Source organism: Cavia porcellus, unplaced genomic scaffold, assembly GCF_034190915.1.
Source record: "Cavia porcellus strain 051 isolate PalLab524CR breed Dunkin Hartley unplaced genomic scaffold, mCavPor4.1 scaffold_33, whole genome shotgun sequence".
Classification (NCBI taxonomy): Eukaryota; Metazoa; Chordata; class Mammalia; order Rodentia; family Caviidae; genus Cavia; species Cavia porcellus.
The window spans coordinates 34,287,192-34,312,122 of NW_026947516.1; the positions used below are offsets into that span (position 1 = coordinate 34,287,192).

Below are 24,931 nucleotides of genomic sequence, written 5' to 3' on the forward strand. Positions count from 1 at the left end.
ACCAAATGAGCAGGGAACAGAGGGTAGTATTCAGGGCTTCATTGTGCTTTTGAGGCCACCCCCTAAAGTCCTCAGGGAGCCAATAAGTTTTTCTCTATGTTCACTGGGTCAGCCTGAAGTTACTTCATATCTTATGCCCCTTCACTACTGGCTAACTTCCCATAAGTGCTTTAAGTCAACTGTTGTACCAAAGTGAGCCCAATGCAAATGCTGCAATCCACATGCTTCCTGTCCAGCATGTTTCCTTCCATTTGCCCATTGCCCAATTTGGGGAATGCTGGTCTTGCTTTTTAGGTTGACCTGCAGACAGCTAGTTGTGACCTGGCTGGGACTGGTTGCTATTGCTCTCAGAATGTCCCCATCTGCTTCCTGTCACTCCTTGACCCCACTGAGAGCATCCTTCCCTGTGTCCCAGCTCTTAGAAATGTTGCTTATGTCAGTTGAATTTGGGAAGAGAAACTAAAATTGCAATCGTGAAATCTGAGTCCCTCTACCATGTGCGACCATTAAATTGTCAAATAGTGGACAGGGAATGCAAGCTATTTCAATATACTGTTTTCTCCTTCCCTACTGCAAATATCTTTCAAATAAGGATCTATTTTTAGATCATGCACAATAAAATCAGGCTAAGTATGTCCCGACTTACAAATGGGTTCCACTGAGGGAGAAAATTCGTTAAGATTCACTCCTAAATACAACAAACTGAGTCTTATGTACTTTTGACATAAACAATGTAAAGCATAAAAAAAAAAACACTTCACATGTTCCATGATCTTGTCTGTATTCTTTAGAATTGTGCCAGTAGTCCAACAGTTCATGTTGTAAGAGGAACCATGTCTACCATCTCTTCACCTTGGTCCAATCTCTTAATTATTTTCACTTTTCTTTCCATGGTTATTGCTTTGTACTTCCTAGCCATCCCCTCTACATCAGTACTGGCAGCTTTTCCTCTTGCTTTTGGACATCATGGACTGGTTGAGCACTGTACTACTGAACACTATTGCACTACACAGTAGGCACGTAGCAGTACAATTGTGACACTGTCCAGCAGATATGTGAGCTACTTATGGGGTTTGTTCACATCTACAAATGTTTGTTATGTGAGTTTCATTGTTATCTGGAAAGTTCACAACTTGAATGTTTGTTAACTCAACAGACTTACTATACTGAATTCCTAATTTAAAAGAAAGCAAATCTGGGGAGTGGGGTTTAGAAACAGCTACATCGGCAGTTCTTGATCAAGGTAACTAAATGATCTTAAAACTGCCTTGTAATTGCAAAAGTCAAAAAAAAGCAATTATCAAATGTACTAACTTTGGTTTTGTACCCAAACCACAATGCAAAAGCCTGGAAAACTAGGCTTTGTTACTTGACCATTTCCACACTTCATGTTATGTCCTATCAAGAAAGTGTGGTCAAAAGCACACCTACCAATGTTCAGAAGGACAGTTGAGCAACTTTGCTGAGAATCTGAACTTGAAAATAACAAACATATATAGGCTGGGAATGTAGCTCAGTGAAGCGAGGGGAGTAAGAAAACTATTTCACACTTTACTTTTAATATTACTTTGATGTTCTTTCTATACATCATTTAACTGTAAGAGGTGATGGTGGGTAACTAATTGCTGGTAATTTTTCTTATGAAGATAGTTTAGTTAATAAATGACTGGGTTCTTGATAGGGAGAATGTGTGTGTGTGTATATATATATATATATATATATATATATATATATATATATACTTGAGATAGATTTTTGTGTTCTGGCTGTCTAATTCTCTGACTCAAAAAGCTTAAAAGTCTGTGGAATTGGAGAAAATTAACACTATATAGTCAATATTTTAAAAAGAGTAATTTTTGTAAGGTCTAATGAGTACAATGTACTTAAGAGATTATTTACAAATCAATTTTTATGTCTGGGATTTATTTCAAAATAATCTGGACAGCAGAGTGGTGCTAACACAGATGAAATACTAATATTTATGTACATAAGATATAATTATGTCAATTTTCGGTATTTCTGTATGTTTGCAATGTTTTCTATGTTACAATGAGTAGAAATGATTTAAATGTATTTAATCATATAAAAGGTTACCTACTATATTCTAACTATGGTGGTTTCTGTGTAAAAACTGGCAAGGTTTCTATAGATCCTAGGCAAGATGAGTGTCAGGACCTCAAGTACTTTGCCTTTGAAAAGCTAATAAATGACAGATTTTTAAAAATACATTATTCACTTGTAAGTATGAAGTGGAATGAAAAACTTGCATTTTAAGTTTCATATAGAACTTACACTTTTATCAAATTTTTAAGTCAGAATAAAGTACACTTTTAAAGAAGATAACATTACTACATGTTCTAATAAAGCAAAATGTGATGCTTAGGTTTAGGAATTCAAAAATTTATTTGGGATTAGAACTAATTTGATACTGTAAATTATTTCTAACTACACAGAAAAGATACAAAATGTAGTGTTTGCTTTTAGTTTATTAATTTATTTTGCAGGAATTTTTGACTTTCTGAATATGTATTGTTTTGGAGGTACGATGCATGCATAGCCTTTCAAAATGCCTTTGTACAATTTCGTCTCAAAATAATTTCATTCACAGCATACACAGAAATCTAAAAGACACATGATATTTACATGATTTAATAAGTTCTTACTGCTTTAATGAAGAAACTGATCAATTCTTTTACAGTAGGGAGAGAAACATGGACATTGGTTGTCATTATAAATAAGAATTCAGAATTGTTCAGTCTCAAAGCAACCTTTCATGGCTTTAGAAATTAAAACTGAGTTGTCATTCTATTAATCTCTGAATGCCCAAGCCATGCAAAATCTATTTGTATTAAATATTTTGGGATGCAAATAATACAGAAAAAAATGTCTGGTGAATGTGAAAACATCATCAGAATTAACTTTCACAATAGGAAAATACTGTTAATTCTTTCAAAAAGATACAGTAGTGGTGCAACACAGACAGTGCCCAATTTATTCTGATTTTTTAAAGTAACATTTCAATTGTTTTCCTTTCTCTACAGATATACAGACACACACTGTAACATAGACTTATTTAAGGTCTAACAATGGTACAATATTAAAATAATTCAATTTTTAACAATAAAGGGACATCTTCACACTCCAGGATACATCATGGATATTTTTAAAGGACAATTCTTCTATGCATTATATTCTTGCTTTTGTTTATACTGTCAGAAAGACATTACAATTACCTTTTAAAAGACTATATAAAATTGAGTTGCCACAGAAAGGATATGAACCCTAAATAATTGTGACAAAGCAATGACAAAATTTAAGGAAACATTGATTTCTTTTAGAATTACAAAGTACTAAAATCGAGACCAGCTCCTTAAAAATTAAACTGCTTATCACACTTCCCATTTCTTCTAGGGAAATAAACAAATTAGCAACACTTTCCCCACCATCATTAATCTGTTCTAAAACTACATTTTTACAATGCATTTGTTTCTTTAAAACCCCTGCCTCTACTGTCTCCCAAACTAGATCAATATTAATTCAATACATTTTACAATGCTTAGAAAACTTCTGGCTCCTCTGTTACCACTTTAAACTTTTTAAGAACTCCAAAAATTTAAGTGGCAATATACTTACACAAAATGGCAAACATGCTTTCTAAAAACCCAGTTTACAATAAACAGTGAATTAATGTAATGTAAAACATATAGTCAGGTCTGTTGGTTACCAGGTACATCAAACCAGATGTATTTTAAGAAAAGCAAGCCCCTTACAACAATCAAGGAGTGCACCAGCTAACTAAAAACACAGGCACCCCAGCAGCCAGGCATCATCCCATTATAGCCTCACACATACACCAATTGTTTATGCACACCAAACTGACTAGGAGATCCTTTTAAAAAGGCACCTTGAAAGTTGGGTGAATTCTTACTAAAACTGGTCATAGGCAAGAAGCAGTCTATATGGGACACAGTTAAATGTATCAAAATTATCAGTGTCAAATTACTTTTTGCTCACTTTTCAAAACTGAATATAGCCTATTTTGGAATATGAAACTTGTGCACAATTAAAAATTAATGTGTATAAAACTTCCTTCAAATCGATCTTTGATGTTTCATACTCCACCCTCTACACCTAGCAGGCTGTTTCCTCATTTTTCCTGGCAGGTGAAAGCAATGATTGGCTGGATATAGCATCAAAGGGCTGAAACCATGCATCTACTGTATGATAACAGTTTATTAACCTTGGTGTATTTTCATGCAAGTTTTAAAGTCATCTACATGGTTTTAATAAAGTACTGTATCAGACTGTTTTCAGACATGCTACTTTCATTTTCAACTGACAACTGCCACCACTTTAGCGTATCACTATGAATACTGGTAAACCTTTTTAGCTAGAACACCAAGCAGTATATATAGGTATGTAAATATTTTTCCCCTAAACTGTTTCTTAATGTCAAGTGGTGCTGATCATCACTAACGAGATATGAAACCACACAAAGGCAAAGGCATCTTACAGAACAGTAGGACTAATAGACTGTTATTAGAGACTGACAGAAACCAGTGTTAACAAAATCATTTAAAGGTCACTGTTCGTGCTTTTAAGCCCATTTGCTTTCCCACCATTATTTTCAGTTTTGCCACAGTTGTATTAAAAGATGTTTTATCAGTGTAATTACATAACCATGCTTACTTTGGGAAAGAAGTGAATATATTTTGGGGAGTTATTCCATAGATGGAAAACAAGGTTTTCAAAGCTGTAGGCAATGTGTGAAGTTATGATTCTGATGGAAAACTATGATGAGTTATGCCTTTGGTTTCATTATGCTATTAAGTGCAGCTTGTTTTTCCAGGTCTGTCAGATTTTACCGTTAAATTAGGCTACCATGACAGCACAGAGTGTGTGTGTGTGCGTGTGTGAGTGTGTCTGTGTGTGTGTGTGTGTATACAGGGGGCACCTGGTATTCCTAAGGTTACAACCTCAGGTGAAACCTTTGGGATGGGAAAACCTACCACTTTTTGACTGTCATTTTCACCAAAATGGGATGGGTTTTGTTTTTCCAAAATTCAATTCTGAACTATGCTTATTTGAATGTTAATAATTTTTCAGTGATGTACTCTAGTGAGTCATACTAACTTCTGTTTCATAGTGCTTAAATATTACCTGAATTGTCTGAACAAATTCAATATCATTTCTGAGAACAGTTACATTAAATATAAAAGTCTCAAACTTGTGTACTCATCTTTCTTGTGTATAGGGGGAGGGGGGCTGAGGATCAAACCTAGCTTTGTGCATGCCAGGCAAGCACTCTACTACAGAGGTATATCCCCAGCCCAGTAATATCTTTTGACTAGCCTTCTCTTGCTCCCCAAATAATGCAGTATACAACTTTGATATTGGCCAACTACTTTTTCCCTCATGTTTTATAAACATGTGCAAATAAATCTTTATTGAACAGTTAATATTTTTTCAGCTAAATCAGGATTATGGCACAAAGCATTATCTGTGCTGTAAACGTCATGAATTCATCACAAAATTAAAAGGGGAAGAGGAAGGCCTGATGCAAGTATTTCTTAAGAACTACAGCTGAGCTGAAGATTTCCAAATGAATTCTGGAATGGACTCGCATTTGGCATACATTCACTGTGCTATTAGCAAAGTGCAGTTTTATGAGAATATCATTTATAAAATCATATTTTGTAAGGGTTACTTTTGAAAGTAAAGGCCTAAAAAACATATAGTAACTTAAAAAATGTATTTCTTATGTGGCATAATTAAGTCTTAATTACCAGTGTTCATACAGGTTGATGAATCACTGTACAAACAAAGGGATCTCACTGCCTCTGATTGTACCTTCCGACAAAGGGCACAATCTGCCTCAGTCCTGACTGCTACAAATCACATTGTAAAATATCTGTATGTGTGTTTTGAAACTACCCCTGAAAAAAAGCAGCAATTACAAATACCCTTATTATTTTGCAAAAAAAAAGTATGTTGGGTGCTTTTTCCCATCCTTCTCTTCAGAGGAAGCAGCAGAAAGAAGCACAGGGAGCCCTGGTTTCCCACAGAGATGCGATCAGGTAAGTCTGCTCTGGAATTCACAGTTTGCCTGCATAAACTGTAACATTTCATACCACGATTCAAGGTTCAACTTTTAAAAATAAGGGCCACTCAGCAGTAACTTTAATGATTGGGATTCCACAGAGGAGCTCTTAACTTCTCTGTGTACATTCTTTCAGGAGCGAGTCCTTTCCTGGTTTCAAGTATCCCTTTCTACCTCTTACTCCGCAATGAGTTAAAGGAAAAAAGAAAGAGCTCCCCACTTTTCCTTTTGTGAGCCCAGTGGTCACGGTCCTATTCTTCCTCCTCCCCCCATGGAATCAGAAATGAAAAGGCTGGGCAGATGAAGACATTCCCAAGATTTCCTTTTCTTCCGGTGGGTGCTCCAAGTTTTGCTTCCAACTCGGCGCCGGCTTTTCTGAATTCAAGTGTACCGTGGCATCTCACACTGTTCACAGCGATTTAGTGCTGGGTGGTTGAGAAAGGTGCAACTGTCACAATTCCACGGAGCCCCTTCATAGTCTTCATCCCGGGATTGTGTCCGAGGACTCGGATTGGAGCCAGACAGATGCTCTGAGGGTGGTGAGAATTAAAGGGACAGAAGAGGGGAAAATGGATGAAAAATTTTCCAAGTACAATCCAACTTGAGAAAACTACCCAAAAAGGCAAGTAAGGTGATTTCCTGCCTTATCTAGTGTGTAAGCCAGTTAGTAAACACAACTGTTGGAAAAGTATTAACTGAATAAAAGCTCTGTTTCCAAGAGTTCGCTTTTTAATTTAGTTTTTGCTATAAGAAGATGGCTAGAAGTTCAGAATAGACTGTCTTCCTAGTTCATCCCCAACAGATGGTATTTGATAAGTTTTATTCCAGCCAAATGAAAGAAAGTTTTATAGCATGTCAGTTCTACCCAGCGTTTTCCCTGCAACTTAGTCTACCTTAATGCTTTATCTCAAGTACTTTCCATTCCATAGTAAATGACTCATAAACTGTGAACCTTTTACCTTGAGACCTTTAACAATATGCATGTTTTATACTAATAGTTTATAAATGGCAGGGATGGTTCCTAACAGTTTTACCATACCATATACAGATTTCAGAAAGCTGAAATTCATTGTTACAAAACACTGTCTTTTACTCTGATTCCTTTCTACTTTATAGGCATAAAATGTTCCTCATATATTAGTTTTAGAATAAGGTCTATAGCTGGTTAGCAACCTTATGTTGATTTCCACAGTTTTAAAAAAAATCACTAAAACTTGTATTCCTTTTAAGTCTCATTTTCTCTGACCTTGTGTACAAAAATGCTCTCCTCCTGGAGTTAATTATGGGTAAATCCTGCCTTTTAGAAATGGTGCCTGTTGAGAATGGGGTCTAAAGATCTTCAGGTGGAATTCACCCTGGAACCTGGGCAGGGTCAGGAGCCCAAGTGTATCCACCTATAGAACACAGGAAACCCTCACTAGGAATTGGAAATAAGATTAACATCTAAGGTAAGCAATGTTTCTAAATAGATAAACAGATGGGGGAAGGCTTTGTCAGATACTGTTTGGGGCCAAGCATATCTTTCACTGAAAATTAACTAGCTGACTTCTGGTTTGTCAATTTGTTTTTCGTGACAAATGGCTGGTATAATCATTCCCTAACAGGTAAAGAGAACTGATGTTTAGACCCTGAACTTTACCCCTACCTCCGGATAAACAGAGAGGTGATCTTAGTTGTATGCTATGAAAGAAAATTACTGGGTTCTTTAGTATATTCCTATGACCATAAATAGGAGGTGGGCTTGTTTTGACGGCCGCTTTTAGCTGCTATGATCACCCATCTATGTCTTTTGCCTTACAACTCCAAAACTTGTAGATTTAGTACAGTGTTCTTTTTTGTCTTGTTATGGAAGAAGAAAAAATGCATTGTTGAAGACTTCTGTTATGGGAAAAATGTTTACTATGCTGTTCCCAGAAGACGTCCTCTCTTGTATAGCAGCTTTTGTCTTTTAAAAAAATATGCCCAAAAACCTAACAGCTTTTAAAAATCACACATTATTACTGTTGGTTTTTAATAAATAAGCTCTCAAAATTCAAATTTATCTTTTTCTAAGATAGGAAAGGATAGTTTTAAAAAATGTTGATAGTTGGCCAGCAACCTTATATTGGTTTCTGGAATTTAAAAAGACACATTAAAAAAACTTTCTATTTCATGAAGTAATATTTACTACTGAGGAAAAAATGCATTACTTTTAGCCATTACCACCTTTCTATATTAATTCCAAATGTAGCTAGCCTTCAACTTTGGATTATGGCGATGTATATGTTTACAATGATAATGTATTCTAAGACACCATTTTTTTCTAAACATGACTAACTCAGGATATCTTGGGATTCCTGTTTAATATCATGACAATTTAATTTGGAATAATAAGTCATTCTGATACAATTTACCAAATTTTTTTTTTGGGAAAAGACATCTAAGAATAGAGTTATTTTTGGTCCTAAAAAAGACACTCCTCATTCATCATAGAGAAGCATTATTTTAAGATGTGTGTTCACACCCTATTAACAGGTATACAATCTTTTTTATGGCACATTTAAAATGTTAAAAAGAAACTAAAAATATTTCATATTATTATCAAATGGATTTTAACAGGCTAAATTTTCCATGAAAATGAAAAAGCCTCATCAATATCACAAATAAAAAACTTAATCAATACTCTCTGTACAGTATGGAAGGCAATTTGCTTATAAGTATGCAACTTGGTATTTTAAAAATTAAAATTTTTCTGTAGTAGTGTAAAGATGAAAAATTCCATTTTCTACTTCCAATGGTAAATATCCTAAAAGAGGAAGGGTTTTTTAAAAAACTATATAAAGTATGTCTTGTTTATGTTTTGTTCTTAGGTAGGATCTTTTGAGCGAGCTTTACAATATTCTTTAAGAATGGATAATGAATATGTATTTATATACAATGAAGTACTACTCTGCCACAAAGAAGATAAACGAGACATCTGTAGGTAAATGGATGCATTTTGAGACCATAACATTAAGGGAAATAAATCAGATACACAAGCTTAAATATGACAAGGTTTCTCTTGTATGCTAAAGTCAAAATATGAATGAACAACAAAATAAGAAATAATAATAAGCAGGGAGACCTGTTTCAAATGGGAAGGGGAATACAAGATGGGAGGAAGAGAAAAGGGGATGGGAAAAAACAAGGAAAGAATTGGAAATAGCACTTTAACGAATGGGAAGGCATCCAAGAGTTGGAAGGGACATGGAATAAGAAAGAATTGAGATGTGTTATGCGTATGCATCAACTCCCCATGATGAAAGTAATCATGATGTACTACAAGTATGTACTAATGAAAATTTAAAAAATCAGTAGAATACTTGCACAAACTCAAGCATATTTTGGAAACTGAATGCCACTGAAACTGACACTGAAACTGAATGTCAGGATAAAGTTGAAGAAGCAGTATAAAACTTCAGTGAGAAGTTTATAAAATTTAGAGCTTCTAAGTCATTTTTAAAGTATTTATTTGGTCTTCCTTTTAATCTACTGTTTCCTTAGAGTTGATCTATCAATTTTGGTAGCTACTGAGCATTTGAAATAAATGTGGTCAGTCCAAACTGAGATGTACTATACATGTATAAAATATGCAACAAATTTTGAAAATTTAGTATAAAATAAGGATTACCGAATATCTCACTATACATTACAATTAATTTCACCTCTCTTTTTGGTGTGGTTATAGAATATTCTGAATTAGATATGTGGCTTACATTATATTTCCATTGGATAGTATAAAGAATAATTTCTGAATGTAAAAAATCAAGGTCTGATAGCTCTACAATAGCTTAACATGTAGCTTTGGACATTCTGCACGATCTCTGGACACACAAGTACAAACCATCTGCAGCTGCTGCCTGGGTGTCATGGACATCTGCCTGTACTTTGGAGGTCACGCTAATTCTTCGAGCTTTTCTCTCAATTGTGCAGGGGTCTGAGGAGTCTGCGTAAGAAGAAGCAAAGCCAGTAAGAAGGGATCAACTCATTCTTTAGTAAGATGGTACAGGTTCACAAGGACAGCTTGTGTAAGCTACACAACTGAGTGCACTTACATCTTCTCATTACTTCATGTTACGTTAGGTCCCCTGTGAGGGAAAGTGCTACATTTAATGCTGCGTTTACAATCTATGCAGAGCAGGGGTTCTTTCAAGTTTTTTTCATCCTCTTCAGTTACTTGGAACAAATGCCCTGTTTTTCCCCAAATTCCCACTTTTTAGTGGAACAAGGGTACAGATTCAGTGATGGCAATTAATGTCAATGTGAAAGCAAAATTTGGGGGATTATACTTCAGTGATCATCTGATTAAGCACCAGATAAAAGAAAATTGCAGAGTAAAAAAAGGATAACCACCACAAATAGTAGTGATAAAGTACAACTATAAATTTGATCGTTAAAAAAATTAATAGTACTTGGAAAGTCAGAACCAATTCAAAATAATACTATTGCTGACAAACAAGTACTCCCAAATAATTCCATAAACTCCAATTATCTATGTGTGTCAAAGCCTGGCAGACACTTTGCAACATGGACAAGAATTGTAGGCATTTCAATATCATGGCAATGTGCTATTTCTATGAATTTACAGGTTATTACCAAGCAACATTTTATATTAAGTGAACAACAGCAGACTCCACATTATTTGCCCTAGCAAAAGAAAGATCTTGCACTTGCTGATCAGTTCTAAACTCATTTCAAATCCCAAAGTACAACCCACTTTTAGAAATCACCACTCTACAACTGGAAGCATGGCAGCTCAGGCACCTCTATACTCCATTATCAGAGTAAATAAGAGCAAAGTAAACATCTCCTTATGCTCCAAAGAATAAGGCAAAGTTCTATTTTTTTGATTTGTAAAGTACTTTTGTGGCACCACACAGCTTCATCTCACTGACTTAAAAACCTGACAAATCCACAGATACAAGTATTTGAACCTATTGTCTCGGCTTCTGTGGTGCACAGATTAGATCTGAGCAGGGTCAGGTGACCAAGGCCACCAGGTCCAGTCCTCAGGTCGTAGGACACCAAGGTCAGCTCTTGTCACCATGTGAGTTTCCAAAGAGGGAGCCGGGAGATTTGCCAAGTTATCTGAGGAGTGCACATGGTGCACACATAATATTGCTTAACTGCGAAGTCCATCCAACATTTTCTCTTTCCTTCTGTTTTATTTGTCATTCTCTAGTTATTATACTTGTTCACACAGACCTAGGTTTTTAGATTTCTAGTATATATCTTTACTGCAAGACACTCAAACAAACCAGTTCTACTAGCTGTTAGCATTTTACTGGTTTGTTTTGCTGTTATTAGTGTACTTGTAGAAAAGGCCAAATTAGTTTAAAAAACAAAATGAGAATATGCAAGTACTTAACAAAATAAATTTCACTTCATAAAAGTGAGTTTTTTATAAATCTGTGATGAAATGGCTTTTCCCCAAATTACACAATTTAAATAGGTTATATTGTTTAAAACTTCTAACAGAAGAAGGTGGAGGTTTAAAATCTACTCATTAACAGTACCATTTTATATTTTAACTAATTATGAAATTAGAGTTCAACTAAATTTTGAAAATAGAAATTTACTATTTCAATAGGATTTATGTTTTAGATGGCTTTCTAGTTTGTTTTATTAAAACTGCATACATGTACAGAACAAATTGCTTGGATAAGGTGTCATGTCTTCACTCTGTAGGATCAAGCATCTATTGAGGTACTAAACATCCATTATGTGTTTTAACAAATTGGCAGTAGCTGGACCCATTACAACTAACTCAGAGGGACCCTGCAATAATGGCTTTAGCAAATTTTATTTGAATTAAATGAGCGATGGAAAAAAAACTTTTTAGTATAAAAGTACTCAGAGACAGCTAAAGCTTCACATTAATAAGAGTACATCATAGTATATTAATGTAAGCCTTGCATCATTCTAGCCAAACAGGATAGCCAAAATGACCTTCAAAACTCAAATACAATGTGTTGAAATGAAAGACATCAGAATGGCATATTAATAACACTGCCACTAGAAAACCACAACTACCTGGGTTCTGAGTAGCCATACCATTATCTCAAGAAATTTTCCTTTGAATGGTCTTTCATGATATGTCTATTCCTTTTTGAAGTCTGAGTGTTTTTTTTAATATACTGGATACCAGTGTTTTTTTATCAGATATCTATGTTATGAATATTTTCATTTTCTTAATAATCTCTTGAGCAGAAATTTTGAATTTATTGCTTCTCATGTTCTGTCTTAAAAACTTAATGTACACCTAAGTTGCAAATTTATTCCATGTTTTTCTGGAAGCTTTATGGGTTTTTACTTATATAACCTAACTCAAATTTTTCTATATAAGGCACATAAAAATTTGGCTTTCACCCACATGCATATCTAGTTCTTCAGCCCTATTTTGAAGACTTTTCTTTCTCTACTGACTTGTTTGCATAAGTGGGGATCTACATCTGGACTCCATTTTTTCCCAACATTCCATTTCTTCATTCCTCTGTGATTACTGTAGCATTATACTAAGTCCTGAAGCTGGTTTGTGGTTTTGCAATTTCATTTTAGAATCAGTTGATTTTAAGAGGCATATGCAGATTATAAGTATTATGTTTACATATAAATACTGAAAAATAGATATACAATTGTGGTAATTTGTATTCTTTCTTTTTCTATTTCATGTTTGCTTTCTTTTATTTAGTTTTATCATAGATCACTACCTTTAGATCTTCCGATCTTATATGAACATTTAAAGCTTTTATAAATTATCATAAAACCGTAAATGTCACTACTGTAAAGACTCTGGCTTTGCCCAGATAGGTCTGACACTGTCCTCAACTCCTTTCTAGAACTTTGAAAATAATACCAGTGTCGTTGTATAGGACTCCTTAGACCATACCTCAGAGTTTATGGTAATGAGGTGACACATGGCAGACATATTGTCCACCGTTTCTCAATGTTGTTCTCTGTTCCTAGGGTAGCAACTGTTGATGCACTTCCTTAGTGCAATTCTTCCATGACAGCCTTTGAGTCAATTAAATGAGGTTCATCTGCTGGATTTCTAGTGATACTTATAAAGCAAAATCACATTTAAAGACTCATACTTTCTAAACCCAAAACATAAAGTGACATTTATTTCAAAAAGTCATTGGCTATTTCAAATGTGGATTTGATGATATATCAATGAATACTGTTAAATAATAAAAAGACCACATCCTGTTACAACTCATAAATGAAATATAAAAATACTCTATTGAGTATATATGGAAAACTATGCAAACAAAATTTATGTAAGTTAGGTTATGCTAGTTAGATAGAATTTATACAATCTCTACTTCAAAATAAGTCTGATGAGATTTTAATGTTGTACCCTTGGGTAACATTTTAAAAAAATGCATTCTCCACTATATAGTATGTATTCATCATTAAACTATCTTGAGTTGCTTAAAGCATTTAAAGGACTAAAACATGAAATGCATAATTTAGTTGACTCTTGAGAATTATAAAACATGGGCTGTCAATAAGAGTGAGGCAGAAAGTGTTAATTAATATTCAGCGACTCAACATTTCAGTTTAATTGAAATTAATGCCAATTAAAATTTGGTCCATAGAACCAGAGAGAACAATTTGATGTCTTTAAATGATTTCTATGTAACAAGCATGTGAAAATAATTCTTCCAAATCTGTTTCAAGAGATTTATTTTTGTCTTTGATGAGAAAACACCTGAGTCCCGACCTAACTTTGAGTACACAAAGACTCTTTTGTTGCCTGAAAAATAATCTACCAGAGAACTAATTCTAGTATCTGACTTTAAGACTCACACTGCTTTATAAGAAACAATTTTAGCAGTGCTGAGTAAACTCATGTTAGCTATATAATACACTGTTTCAACTTGTTTTCTACAAGTTGGTTTGGAGACAGTTCCTTGTCACCTCAATAATATTAATATGATAACTTTATGTTGATTAAGCTAATGAGCATCACAAATGGACAGCTCTTCAAATACTTATGTGAGGTGTCAGAGAATTTTGTTATTTAATTCTATGTTTGTGGCATGTCTCTACTTACCTTTTTTAGATGGTTTCGGTGGTACAACTGGGCCAGGTTCTATGTGGTCATAAAAATTATTCATGGCTTTTGGGTCAAAGTTTCCTATAAAAAAAATTACCAAGAATTTAGGATTCCTCAAAAAGGAAATACATAAATGAAATTTGTAAAGAAAATGTTTCTCAAGGTTTCAAACATTATACTAATCCTTCTCCAAATGAAATAGTGTTCTATTATGAGAAAAAGTCCACAAAAACTACACCAGTATCTACAATGTATTGCCTGAAGGAATATTTTGAATTGTAGACTGTCACCATAGGATTAAGCATAGGGGCCATTTGAGGAGGTAAATGAAGAAAAATAAAGAATGGTTGACCTGGTTACCTGTTTACTTTATTTTGATTTAATGAACAAACTATAAGAAAGAAGATAAAATAGTGAAAGCTCCCTTTCTTGTCCTTCTTAATTTACCTTAAAATTTAACCCATTATAAAATCATCTATGGAAGAAGTCCAATATATAAAGATTAATCAAGTTACATCTTGAGATACCTTAGCAACCTGAATAAATATGAAGCATCAGCAGTTCATGGATTCCTATTTTCAAGAAAAAGAATCTTAAATTCCATGTTAAATGATGTCTGCAGACTTGCCAATAATAAAAGATACGTCCCTAATTCCAGGATAGATAGAATAGTCCCTGAGAATTGGTTCTGCCACAAAATTATCACCTCTCTTAAAATGTTCACTCCCTGGTCTAGTATTTGTTTCAGCCATATCTCCTACTGTGACTCTGCCGAGGTCTCTTGTGATACAATGTGAGATTTGTGTCCTACCTTCACCTATCTGTATATTCTGCTTGTTTTACACAATTCTAATTAAGCTTTTTAATGTGCCCTTGCTTCTTCAGAAGACGCTATATATTACCAACAGTTTAACTATATTGGATCTTTTGATTTCCAGACTTTTCTCCCCAAGTCTAAATGTTGCCCTCCAAAAATTCAAATTTCATTTCTAACTTAAAAGTTTAAGTTGAAAACTCAGTATAGAAAGGTTTCTGGAATACAGAGAAGTAGAATTCAGTATGAAACAGTATATAAAATGCTTCACTAACCAAAAAAAATTCATTGTAAGGTCATTGCCCAGTACACACTCAAAACACAGCTCTTTGCAATTACAAATGTTTTATTAAGACAATTTTTGAAAACAATTCCTATAGTAGCAGCTCATAAGTCATAAGGTCACTTGATATTTTAGTTGGTCTTTTTATGTTTTAAAATGTTGCATATCTATTTTTTCAATTAGTTAAGTTACAGCTGATGTTATGTTCTAATTTTTAGATCCCTTAAGGCTTACTATAAATATCCTAAACAAATGTTTGATTAGTGTCTCTTGTTTTGTTTCAAAGACCACACAAGTAAAAAAAAATAAATTGATGCAATCTTCTTTAACATAGTAGCAATTGCTCACATAATCCCCACATTACTTATAGTAATTCACTGCTTAAAGCTAATGGGCTACATGATGACTAAGATTCTGAAAATAACTGTAAGGGTACCTGCCTAGATAGCTGAACAGGCACATTCAAATTTTCTTCCATTTATTATTCACAGTTCCATATCTTTTGGGTTCATCTCACCCACTATTTAATCTTGCCTGAAAATGGCAATGAGATATTGTATTACTGAGATGTTCTATTGTATACTCTTAAAATACCGTAGGAGCTCTCTTAGCTATCATAATTAAGAACAGTAAGGGGGCTGATTAAAATGCAGAAGAAAAATTACACACCAGTGTTAATGTAACAAAACAGTAAGAGACCTTATCTTTGAGTGAAATTCCATATTGTCTTACATAATCCATGCTCACGGTGACCTAAACTAGGGGTCAGCAAACTCTCTTTGTCAAGGGCCAGATAATAAATATTTTACTTTGTGGACCTGTAATACAATCTCTACTGCAAGTGTGCAACTGTGCCCTTGAAGCACAAAAGCAGCTACAGACAACATATAAACGAATGCGTCTGGCTATCATTTCACTCTTCAAACTTGTATTTACAAAGACAGACAAGACCTAGTTTGAATATAGTACCTAGGAATGCAAGCAGAGTAACAACAACAAAAAAACCATTTGGATATATATGTTAGGAACTACTTTTCTTTCCTGGTAATTTTATTTTTATTTTCTTAAAACAGAGAAAGGATATTGAGTATAGAATCTTTTTAGATTTTTATGAAATCCCACTTTTTTCAGTTGTTTTTGCCCCAATTCATAGTGCCTCTCTTTCAGTGATTTGTCTTTGAATCTTAAAAAAAATACCTTCACTTTGTACATGAAGACAGGCTTTCTCCTGAATTCATATCAAGTTATGAAACATTAATGGCAGAAATAAAGTAAATGACAATAAAATGCTAGGGACATAACCCACCCTTGAGAAGCAGACAATGCAATGAATTGGAAGAACGGTACATGGCCATTCCAGAATGTCACCGACTGGTCAAGAGGGTGCAACAGCCCTGGACACTGGTCTTTTTTTCCAGAGGAAATGAAGGCCATCTTTAATTTGATGAGCTGGATAAATGAAAGGTAAGAGAGCTTCTACTGTAGTATACTCCTATAAGAAACTCAAAAGCCTAAAATGGAGAAGGCTAATCTTCTGAATTGGCATCTTTATTGTTTTTACAGATAGTTTAGCTGACTACCAAATAATATAAATGGCAAAAGGATAAATGTAAAGTAACAAAGGTCACTTTAAGTGACAGAAACTTAATGATAAAACTACCGGAGTAAAACTGTTTTTTGATCCCCCGAATCTGTTCCATGACCATGGGGTAGAGGGAATCTTTTCACCAAGACTGTAATCTTATAACAGATAAAAACTATGTCGTAAATCTATAAAACCACCAATATTGCTACTTAAGCAGCTTAAAATACCACACTATTACTTATGGTTTACCAAATAATCAATTCTATACCTCTAGATTGAAGGAGGTCAACTTCTTTCAGTGTACAGTCAACATTTATCTGGAGTTGTCTGTTCATGCTTCTCAATCTTGTCATTTCCTCAGGCTAGTAAAAAAGGACCCAAAATAGCAATTGTGGGAAAGTCATTATCAAGCCCAACATTTAAGAACTATGTATTATGTTAACTGTTCTGATTGGGTATTACCAAGAATAAGGCCTCTGTCCGTAAGAGGGCATGTTTAAGAAGTCCTACATATATGTTTTTAAAAACAGTCACGTACAATGAGTAGGTACATCAGAATGGCCACATACAAACAGAAGCTGCATACAGTGGCAGGCCACAATACTGGACTGTGTTCTATCATACAAGATAATACCATGTAATCACAGAGCACAGAATATTTCTATACTTCCATTATAATGGCTATTTTCAGAATGAACCCTTTAAGCACTGTCCATGATGTTAGTCTTGCCTAGACTGCTAACAATTAGAGCAGTACTAATTTTAATTAGTACTTAGCATCAGGTACTGAGTTTACTAGGATTGTCTTATTCATCTACCAATAATCCTTTCAGGCAAGTAATAAAGGTTAATTTTCCCAAAGTTATAAAGTTAATAATTTGTAAAGCCAAGAATTCATATAAAAGTCTTTTTCTTTTCTTTTCTTTTTATAAAGGAAGCATTTAGTTTAGTAAATGAAATTGTTAGGAACAAATGCACTTTCCCCTCCTGCTTCAGCTTTTCCAGCAATACATATGAGCCACTGAAATGTGGTCTTCAGGTATACTTTTCCAGAATCATTTACTTCTCATGACATTCTTAATTTCCTTACTATTTACATACATGGACAGTAAAAACTAAAAAATGTATGCACTCTAGAGGTATGAGTACTGAAGCTTTCAGTACATCTCAAGTATTACTTAAAAGGGTGATTTCAATTATATAAAGAAATCCTAGCTGCTGATATAGGAAGACAAATGTCCTATTCTCTTTAAAACATGTATTTTGCTAAAAGCTAAATGTAGGAACAGTGAAGAAAAATGAGCAGAATGGATATCTTAATTCACAAAAATGCTGTCAGAAGGTATTATCAGAATAAGTAGGAATACCCATTAATAGATAAAAAAAACTTAAACAAGTGATATAAAAGAGTTATTAATACGAGTCATAGTCCCTTGGAATGCTACAGGGAAAAAAACGATAAAAAAGTCATTTAGCAATATACATTCAAAATTGCTTTTCTTTCCTCATCCCTATAGGCAAATTCTGTACCATTAATATATAAAATACATCTTTCTTACTAGGCAATACTAAAATAGTTTAAAATACGCACTTGACTATTTATACTAAAAATAAAGCATTTAGTTAAGGTATCCAAAAAGTGTATCATCCTAGGAATATGGAAAAGAATCTATTCTTTATGGAAGAGACATTTCAGCCACGGTGGCCCTGAAAAGTGAAGCTTTGTAACTTAAACATGAAAATTCATACTGTGTTTTATAGTCAAGAAGCCACTACACCTTTGCTTCAACAAAAAATGCCCTCAACAGGCATATTTCCAAAGAAAACAGAACTAGCAGTACACATGGTGTATCTGTGAAGATTTCTATGTCCTTTCTCAAATACAGATGGGTAGCTATTTCTAAAAAGTTACTGGCAGTTGTCAAATGTATACTATATTTTCATGGAGGAAAAGATTTCAAGATTAGCTATGTATGAGTTATTTGTAAGATAATAGGATGTTTGTATTTAACATTTCAAACTAAGGAATCCTAAGTTCTTTTCCAAAGGTGTCAGAAATACCTTGAGTCAACTGTTTTGTCTCAGGGACATTAAAGACCACTTATGTTGTATGGTTCCTTGGCACCAATTATGCATTTGGAATTCAAAGCTGTGGGGTAGTCCAAAACTTGAATTAGAATAAGATGAATGGGGGACAGGGCAATTGGAAGATCTCTGATTATTAAAATCTTTATCCTCCAAGGCAAAACTTAGAAGTCCCTCTCCCCACGAAACTGTCTCATCTTTGTTCCATATTAGTAAAAGAGCTAAAATGTCTATCTCCAAACTCAGAAAGTGCTTACATCATTACCATTTAGCTGGTCAACACTGTGATTTAATGTCTTATATTAACTTTTTCCTTTCTCCCACACACGAATACATACATAACTCTGTAAAAGATGACATCTTCTGGAGCACTTAATACAATGCCTTTTAAATAGCAGATTGAAAAAAAATATGCTAGCATTCATCTGGCACTTCTGGCTACTCAAATGTTTCTGCAACTGCACAGATAACTGGTTACTAATGTGCATTCCAGTAGCAAGCAGTTCTAACAACTCTTTATATACTACTTGATAAATTAATTGGAAAACCTGAAGGTAACAGTATTTGCTAATTAGTATAACTGTCAGTTACTGATTGTTCCTAATCACAAATGTGGTGACAAGGATAGCCATTTCTGAGCACCTCCTCCAACTCAGGCACATTATCCACATTGTCACAGTATGCTGACAGTATTTTATACTGTCAGATTTCCCTTATACATAAGGAAAAATTAAATGTAAAGATGTGAAATATAAGCAGTGAGTACCAAAGTTATTGTGACTCCAACCCTGTTTTTCATTATGTCATGGTTCCTCAAATGCACCTCAATGAACAAAAAGTGGACTCTGGTTAAATCATTTATTTCTTGAGTAGTATGTATATGCTTACATCATGCATTTTCCTAAAGTTAAAAAGAAATCAAAGTTTTGCAAAATGTCTCAAATTTGTGTACAGAAAGTTTCCAATATTTTGCATTTATTAAGAACAATTACAGGTTAAGCGTCAAGTAAACTGGTTAATGTTGTCTTTCTTACATAATTCTAAAGAAAACCCCGTAAGATGAGTATTTTACTACACACATTTTACAGAGAAGAAAATAAGCACAGTGAGTGTTACATTTAAGGATATATGAGTGACACAAATAGCAAAAGTAGGGTTTAAATTCGCATCTGACTCAGAAGCATGCTCACCATCTTAACTACCACATACACCTGTCCCTTGTTCACGCACACTCAACTGCCCGCTACTTTAGGTCTGGAACCAGAAATACGAACCAATCACACTGAAACTTTATCACACATTTTTGAAGATAGGAGACAGTTATATAGGGCTCATTATATTACTCTACCTATTTTGTGTCTTTGCAATTCTGTATAATAAAAAGTTGAAAATACATTATAGCTCAAGGCAGCAGTTTCACCAATTTTTTTCTGAAGTTGACTCACCAAAAAAAATCTAAAATCTGGGTGCTTTTCTTGAAGCACTAATCCATGCTACACTGAAACAGCTTTCTACTTCCAATTAAAAATAAAATCAATAGGATTTTATTTAACAGGATTATCATGCAACAAGTAGTTGCTACACAAAGCTTATTGGGTTAATTCAAAGAAAATGACTTCTAGGCTTCAAAGAAATTTTCATGCTGTATAGGTACCTCAAGGACTACAAAGTATCCAACCACCATCATTGGGTTCTCGTTTGGGCTGTAATTTAATATTCTGCAATCACAGTGTTCAATTCAGATTTCAAATGAGGAAAATAAGGCAGAGATTTGATTTACCTTAGCATCACTTTTAGGTTTGAAATTTCCCAAATGTTTAATATAATTAAAACTCTCCCAACACTGACTAAATTGAGCAAGGTAGTCAATGTTGGAAAGAATATGCCTGGTTCTCAAAAATCTCTTCCTTAAAAAATTTCACTAGTTCCCTTTAGCAGCAGAATAAAGTTCAAACATCCAGACACAGTGTTCAAGGTCTAAACTGCATTTTTTATGTACATAAATCTGTATAAACTCACCAGAAATCTCATGCTTAAGCTATGGATCTCTATTTACTGCCTCCAGAGTCAGTCCTTGATGTGACTTCAACCTTTATTGCCTCATGTTCTTTTCCCTTCAAAAATGCCTTCCCCTTTCCTCTCTGCCTATACAGAACTATCGTGTAGTTCCTCACCTTCTTTTTCTCTTGCATCTAATAACCTTATAAAAATCAGATGAAAGCTATAGATCTATCTACCTTTCATGTAATCACATATATGAAACTGAATATAATTTCAGGGAATTCACAGATCCCCTTTGAAGCCAGAAGCTTCAATTAAAACTGCTGAGAAAGGAGCTGCAGTCACGCTGACCACAAGAGGCCTAGCACATATGTATCTCCACTTCTCTAGACCTGTGACCTCTAGAGAGACTATCCTGAATTTAGAGGGGACAGGCTCCATGGGAAAAGAAGAGGTTAGGTGAGCCTTGCAGAATGACAGATTTACACACGCAGGGCTTTATAGGGGCATTTCAGGAAGATCAGATGAAAGAACATAAAAGTACATTGACCTTATTCAGAAACTAGTTAATGCATGAGTTGTCTCATTACCCACAAGTACATACAGCACTTACCATACTGTGTTATAATTATCTGTTGTTGTCTCTGTTTTTCCCACTGGTAGATATGCACTAAGCACTTAACACAGTGCCATGTTCATAAACTGTATCCAGAAAATGCTTATTGAATACATGAATGTTGAAATGTGAATCATAGATTGGATCATAAGCTTGTGAAATCACCAGATTGGAGAAGATAAGTTTTGAAATTTTCAGTAGCAGCCCCCTTTAGGAGCTTCATTTCAGTTTCCGTAATTACTTAATGAAACTGCTTTGCCTTAACATACTGTCTAGTCAACATTTTCCCCAAACTCATATTTATCTCATTTTAACTCACCTGAATTAAAGTACTGAAATAAATAATTTTTAAGTGTTTGAGAAAACTCTATAAGAATAAATGAAACATGGAAAAATTCTAAAATTTTTGGCCAGGATACACTTTTCTATTTTGATCTAAAACTACTGAAAACAAAAGTCTTGCACTCACTGTTTTAAAACAAACAGAATACACTGGGAGGAAGAGAATCTAAAAGAAAACAAATGGCCTAGACAGCCAATGTCCCCATCTTTGTATCAACAAATCCCAACGCCTTCCTTACCGTGGGGATCGCCGTGGTGCAGCTGACTCTTCGGAGCCGTCTCTGCATCAGATCATGTTCCATACCATTAACTTCAGCCTTCAGCCGCTCTAGCTCCTCTTTCTCAAATTTCAAATGCTTTGCTAACCTCTCCATCCTTGCTCGCTGATGTAACAGCAAGGCTACAGCATTACAGATAAAGTCATGGCAGAGAATAACACTGAATAAATGACCAGAACATTTCTATATGCATTGCTTATGCATTAAAGACTCATCAAACTTCAGGGTTGACATTTACTTGAATGTCTTTCTAATGCTGTTCTGCCTCTATATTTGCTTTAATTTAGCTCTTAACTGCTACGCAAAATGACATTACCTGTACATATCTCTTGTCCCGTCATCTTTAGTTTCTATAAGAACATCTGTAGTTTTCCTACAGTTCTCTTTAACTACACGATTTTGTCCTAAAAGGCTCAGGATCATTACAATCAATACTCTTCCTGTATATTGAAAGAATACTGAAATCTCAGATATGTTGAAACAATCTGAACAGACTTTTAAACATGTCTAGTCACCTTTATATTTTTTTACATCTTCTATTAGATCATCTAATAATATTCTTCATTACTATTTCCATTTTTGGATGGTGGAGGTGGTAATGGAGACTGACCTCAAGGATTGCTGAGCTACATACCCAGTTCTTTTTATTTTGTTTTGAGACAGGGCTGACCATACTAAGTTGCCCAGGTTGGTCTTAAACTTGTATTTCTCCTGCCTCAGCCTCCCAAGTGTCTAAGATTACAGGCATACACACTAATGCACCCAGTTACTAATTCTACTTGCTGATAGTTATGTTATAGGTTACTCTCATTAGATTCAGATTCTTTCCATTTGATAAATTGTAATCCACTCTGTATGAACATATTTCTACTCTGTAGTGTGTATTTTCAACAATATTCATTCATTTGTCCATATTTTCCCAGTGTTCTCCCTAAAATGGTTACTAGGTCAGTTATCATGCCTATACTTTCACATATGAAAATCTGCAGCAATTACTCTGAAGCACTTCCTCTTAATAGTAATGGTACTACCCAACATTTAATAAGTACTAAATATTATAAAGTGTTTCATTTTGAAAGGAGATGGCACTTCACAAAGATTAAAAACTTCATAAAAGGGTTAAAATTTACCTTGTGTATACGCATAGTCATCTGATCCAGAACTAGAACTTCTCTGATATTTATGGCTTCCTTTTTCTCCCCCAGAGCCTGGTACCACTGAAATGGGCTGAATAGGTTCTGGTGCTGCAGAACGCTCTTCTCGGTCCACTAAAGTTAAAAGATTTTCAGTTGTTGTTCGGCCTACAGTAATTTTAAACACTGTAGTTGGGCTTGGTATCAACCGAGGAGATGGTGACGGAGCACATGAAGGTCCAGTTGGCTGTGTATATGTGATATACATGGGATTAACACTAAATGGAGGTTTTGGTTGACTAGATATCCCTCTTGAAGGAGAACTTGAAGGTGGCGTGGTGGCCGTGTACAGTGAATGCTGATTCCGTGGAGACGGTTGATTACTGATGGGTGAAGGACTCCTAGTAATTGCTGTCCCAGGTCTTTGAGAAGGTTCAACTGTAATTTCTATCTTCTTCATGGAACCTTTGGGTAAATTAGATGCTGTATATGGGAGATAGGCCACTGAGTGACTTCCCTGTTTCTGATAACTAGGAGGTCCTTGCTGATATAGATGGGGTGTAGTAGTTGAAGGACTAGGTGGCATAAACACGTGGGAACTTGGGTGGCCCAACTGGGAAGGCTGCACTTGATGCTGTGGAGAGCTGAAGGGGGAAGGACATTGAGAGGGAGGTGGTGAATGGTAAGCAGACTGAGGGATCTGCTGCTGTTTAGGAGAATACTGAGAAGGTTGATAGTTCTGTTGGTGCGGATAAACAGGTAAAGGACGTTGGCTATAATGAGGCACTGGGCCCTGTGGTGAGGACTGCCATGGCGTGCTCTGAGGAGTCTGTCTTCCTGATGAACTCTGAGATGCCTGTCTAATATAAATAGAACCAGGAGAACCATAGAGATTGCTTGGAATTTGTGGAAGAATCTGTAAAGCTCTTGGTACAGTCTGTCCAGAAGGGAGGTTTTGGGATACTGTAACAGTAATTGGATTTGTACTATACCGAGGTATGTGCATGTATGAAGGAGGTGGCGGCGGCGGTGGTGAAGGCCCTTGCATAGCAGATGGATTCATTCCTGTTTGTATGGAAGATGGCTGCTGAGGTGGCTGTGAAGGTGGAGTAGCTGCACTTCGGTTCTGTTCATTCATAAAAAATGGATTGTAGTTGGGAGTAGCAGCCACAACAGCTGGAGCTGAGTGTGGTTCCTGAACTAAACATATCAGCTGTTTACCTGCTGTATGCTGTGGATCAATATGTCCATCACTTGAGCTATGTACCAGTGTTCGACCACCATTAAGCTGAGCTCCATCTCCAGGGTGGTAGCTACTAGGAGAATGGATACCCAGGTTAATATGCAAAAGGCGATTTCTATTCATCCTATTGTCATCTGGGCTATGGTATTCCATATATAAGTACTTGCTGCTCTCCTGGGAGAGGGCTCGGCAACAGGCTTCAAGGTTGTTGTTATTCTAGGGGAGAAAATGGTAAAAGTATCACTGGCAAAATTAACAGACAATAAAAGGAGAAGTTAGGCTTTGCCACAGTGTTACACGAACACTACTGTCATAGATAAGTAGAGCAGTATTTTTAACCACAAAACAATTCATGGTCATCTATCCTGAAA

The 24,931-nt window shown here is 35.1% G+C and overlaps 1 protein-coding gene across 11 annotated transcripts in view; it reads right to left on the minus strand.

Annotated features, from left to right (window-relative positions):
* Window positions 1-2,468: 2,468 nt before the first annotated feature.
* Window positions 2,469-24,931, minus strand: part of Tab3 (TGF-beta activated kinase 1 (MAP3K7) binding protein 3) — a 64,258-nt gene continuing 41,795 nt past the window's right edge. For 8 of the 11 annotated variants that reach the window (XM_063243018.1, XM_063243016.1, XM_063243012.1 and 5 more), the window contains 6 exons: window positions 23,315-24,776; window positions 22,146-22,306; window positions 17,131-17,224; window positions 14,178-14,261; window positions 9,963-10,064; window positions 2,469-6,630 (listed from right to left, as the gene is read on the minus strand). In XM_063243018.1, the coding sequence (XP_063099088.1) occupies window positions 6,482-6,630; window positions 9,963-10,064; window positions 14,178-14,261; window positions 17,131-17,224; window positions 22,146-22,306; window positions 23,315-24,776 (2,052 nt within the window). In that variant the 3' untranslated portion in view covers window positions 2,469-6,481. The remainder of the gene's footprint in view (window positions 6,631-9,962; window positions 10,065-14,177; window positions 14,262-17,130; window positions 17,225-22,145; window positions 22,307-23,314; window positions 24,777-24,931) is intronic. The other 3 variants (XM_063243019.1, XR_010045433.1, XR_010045434.1) reach the window with 3 other exon arrangements.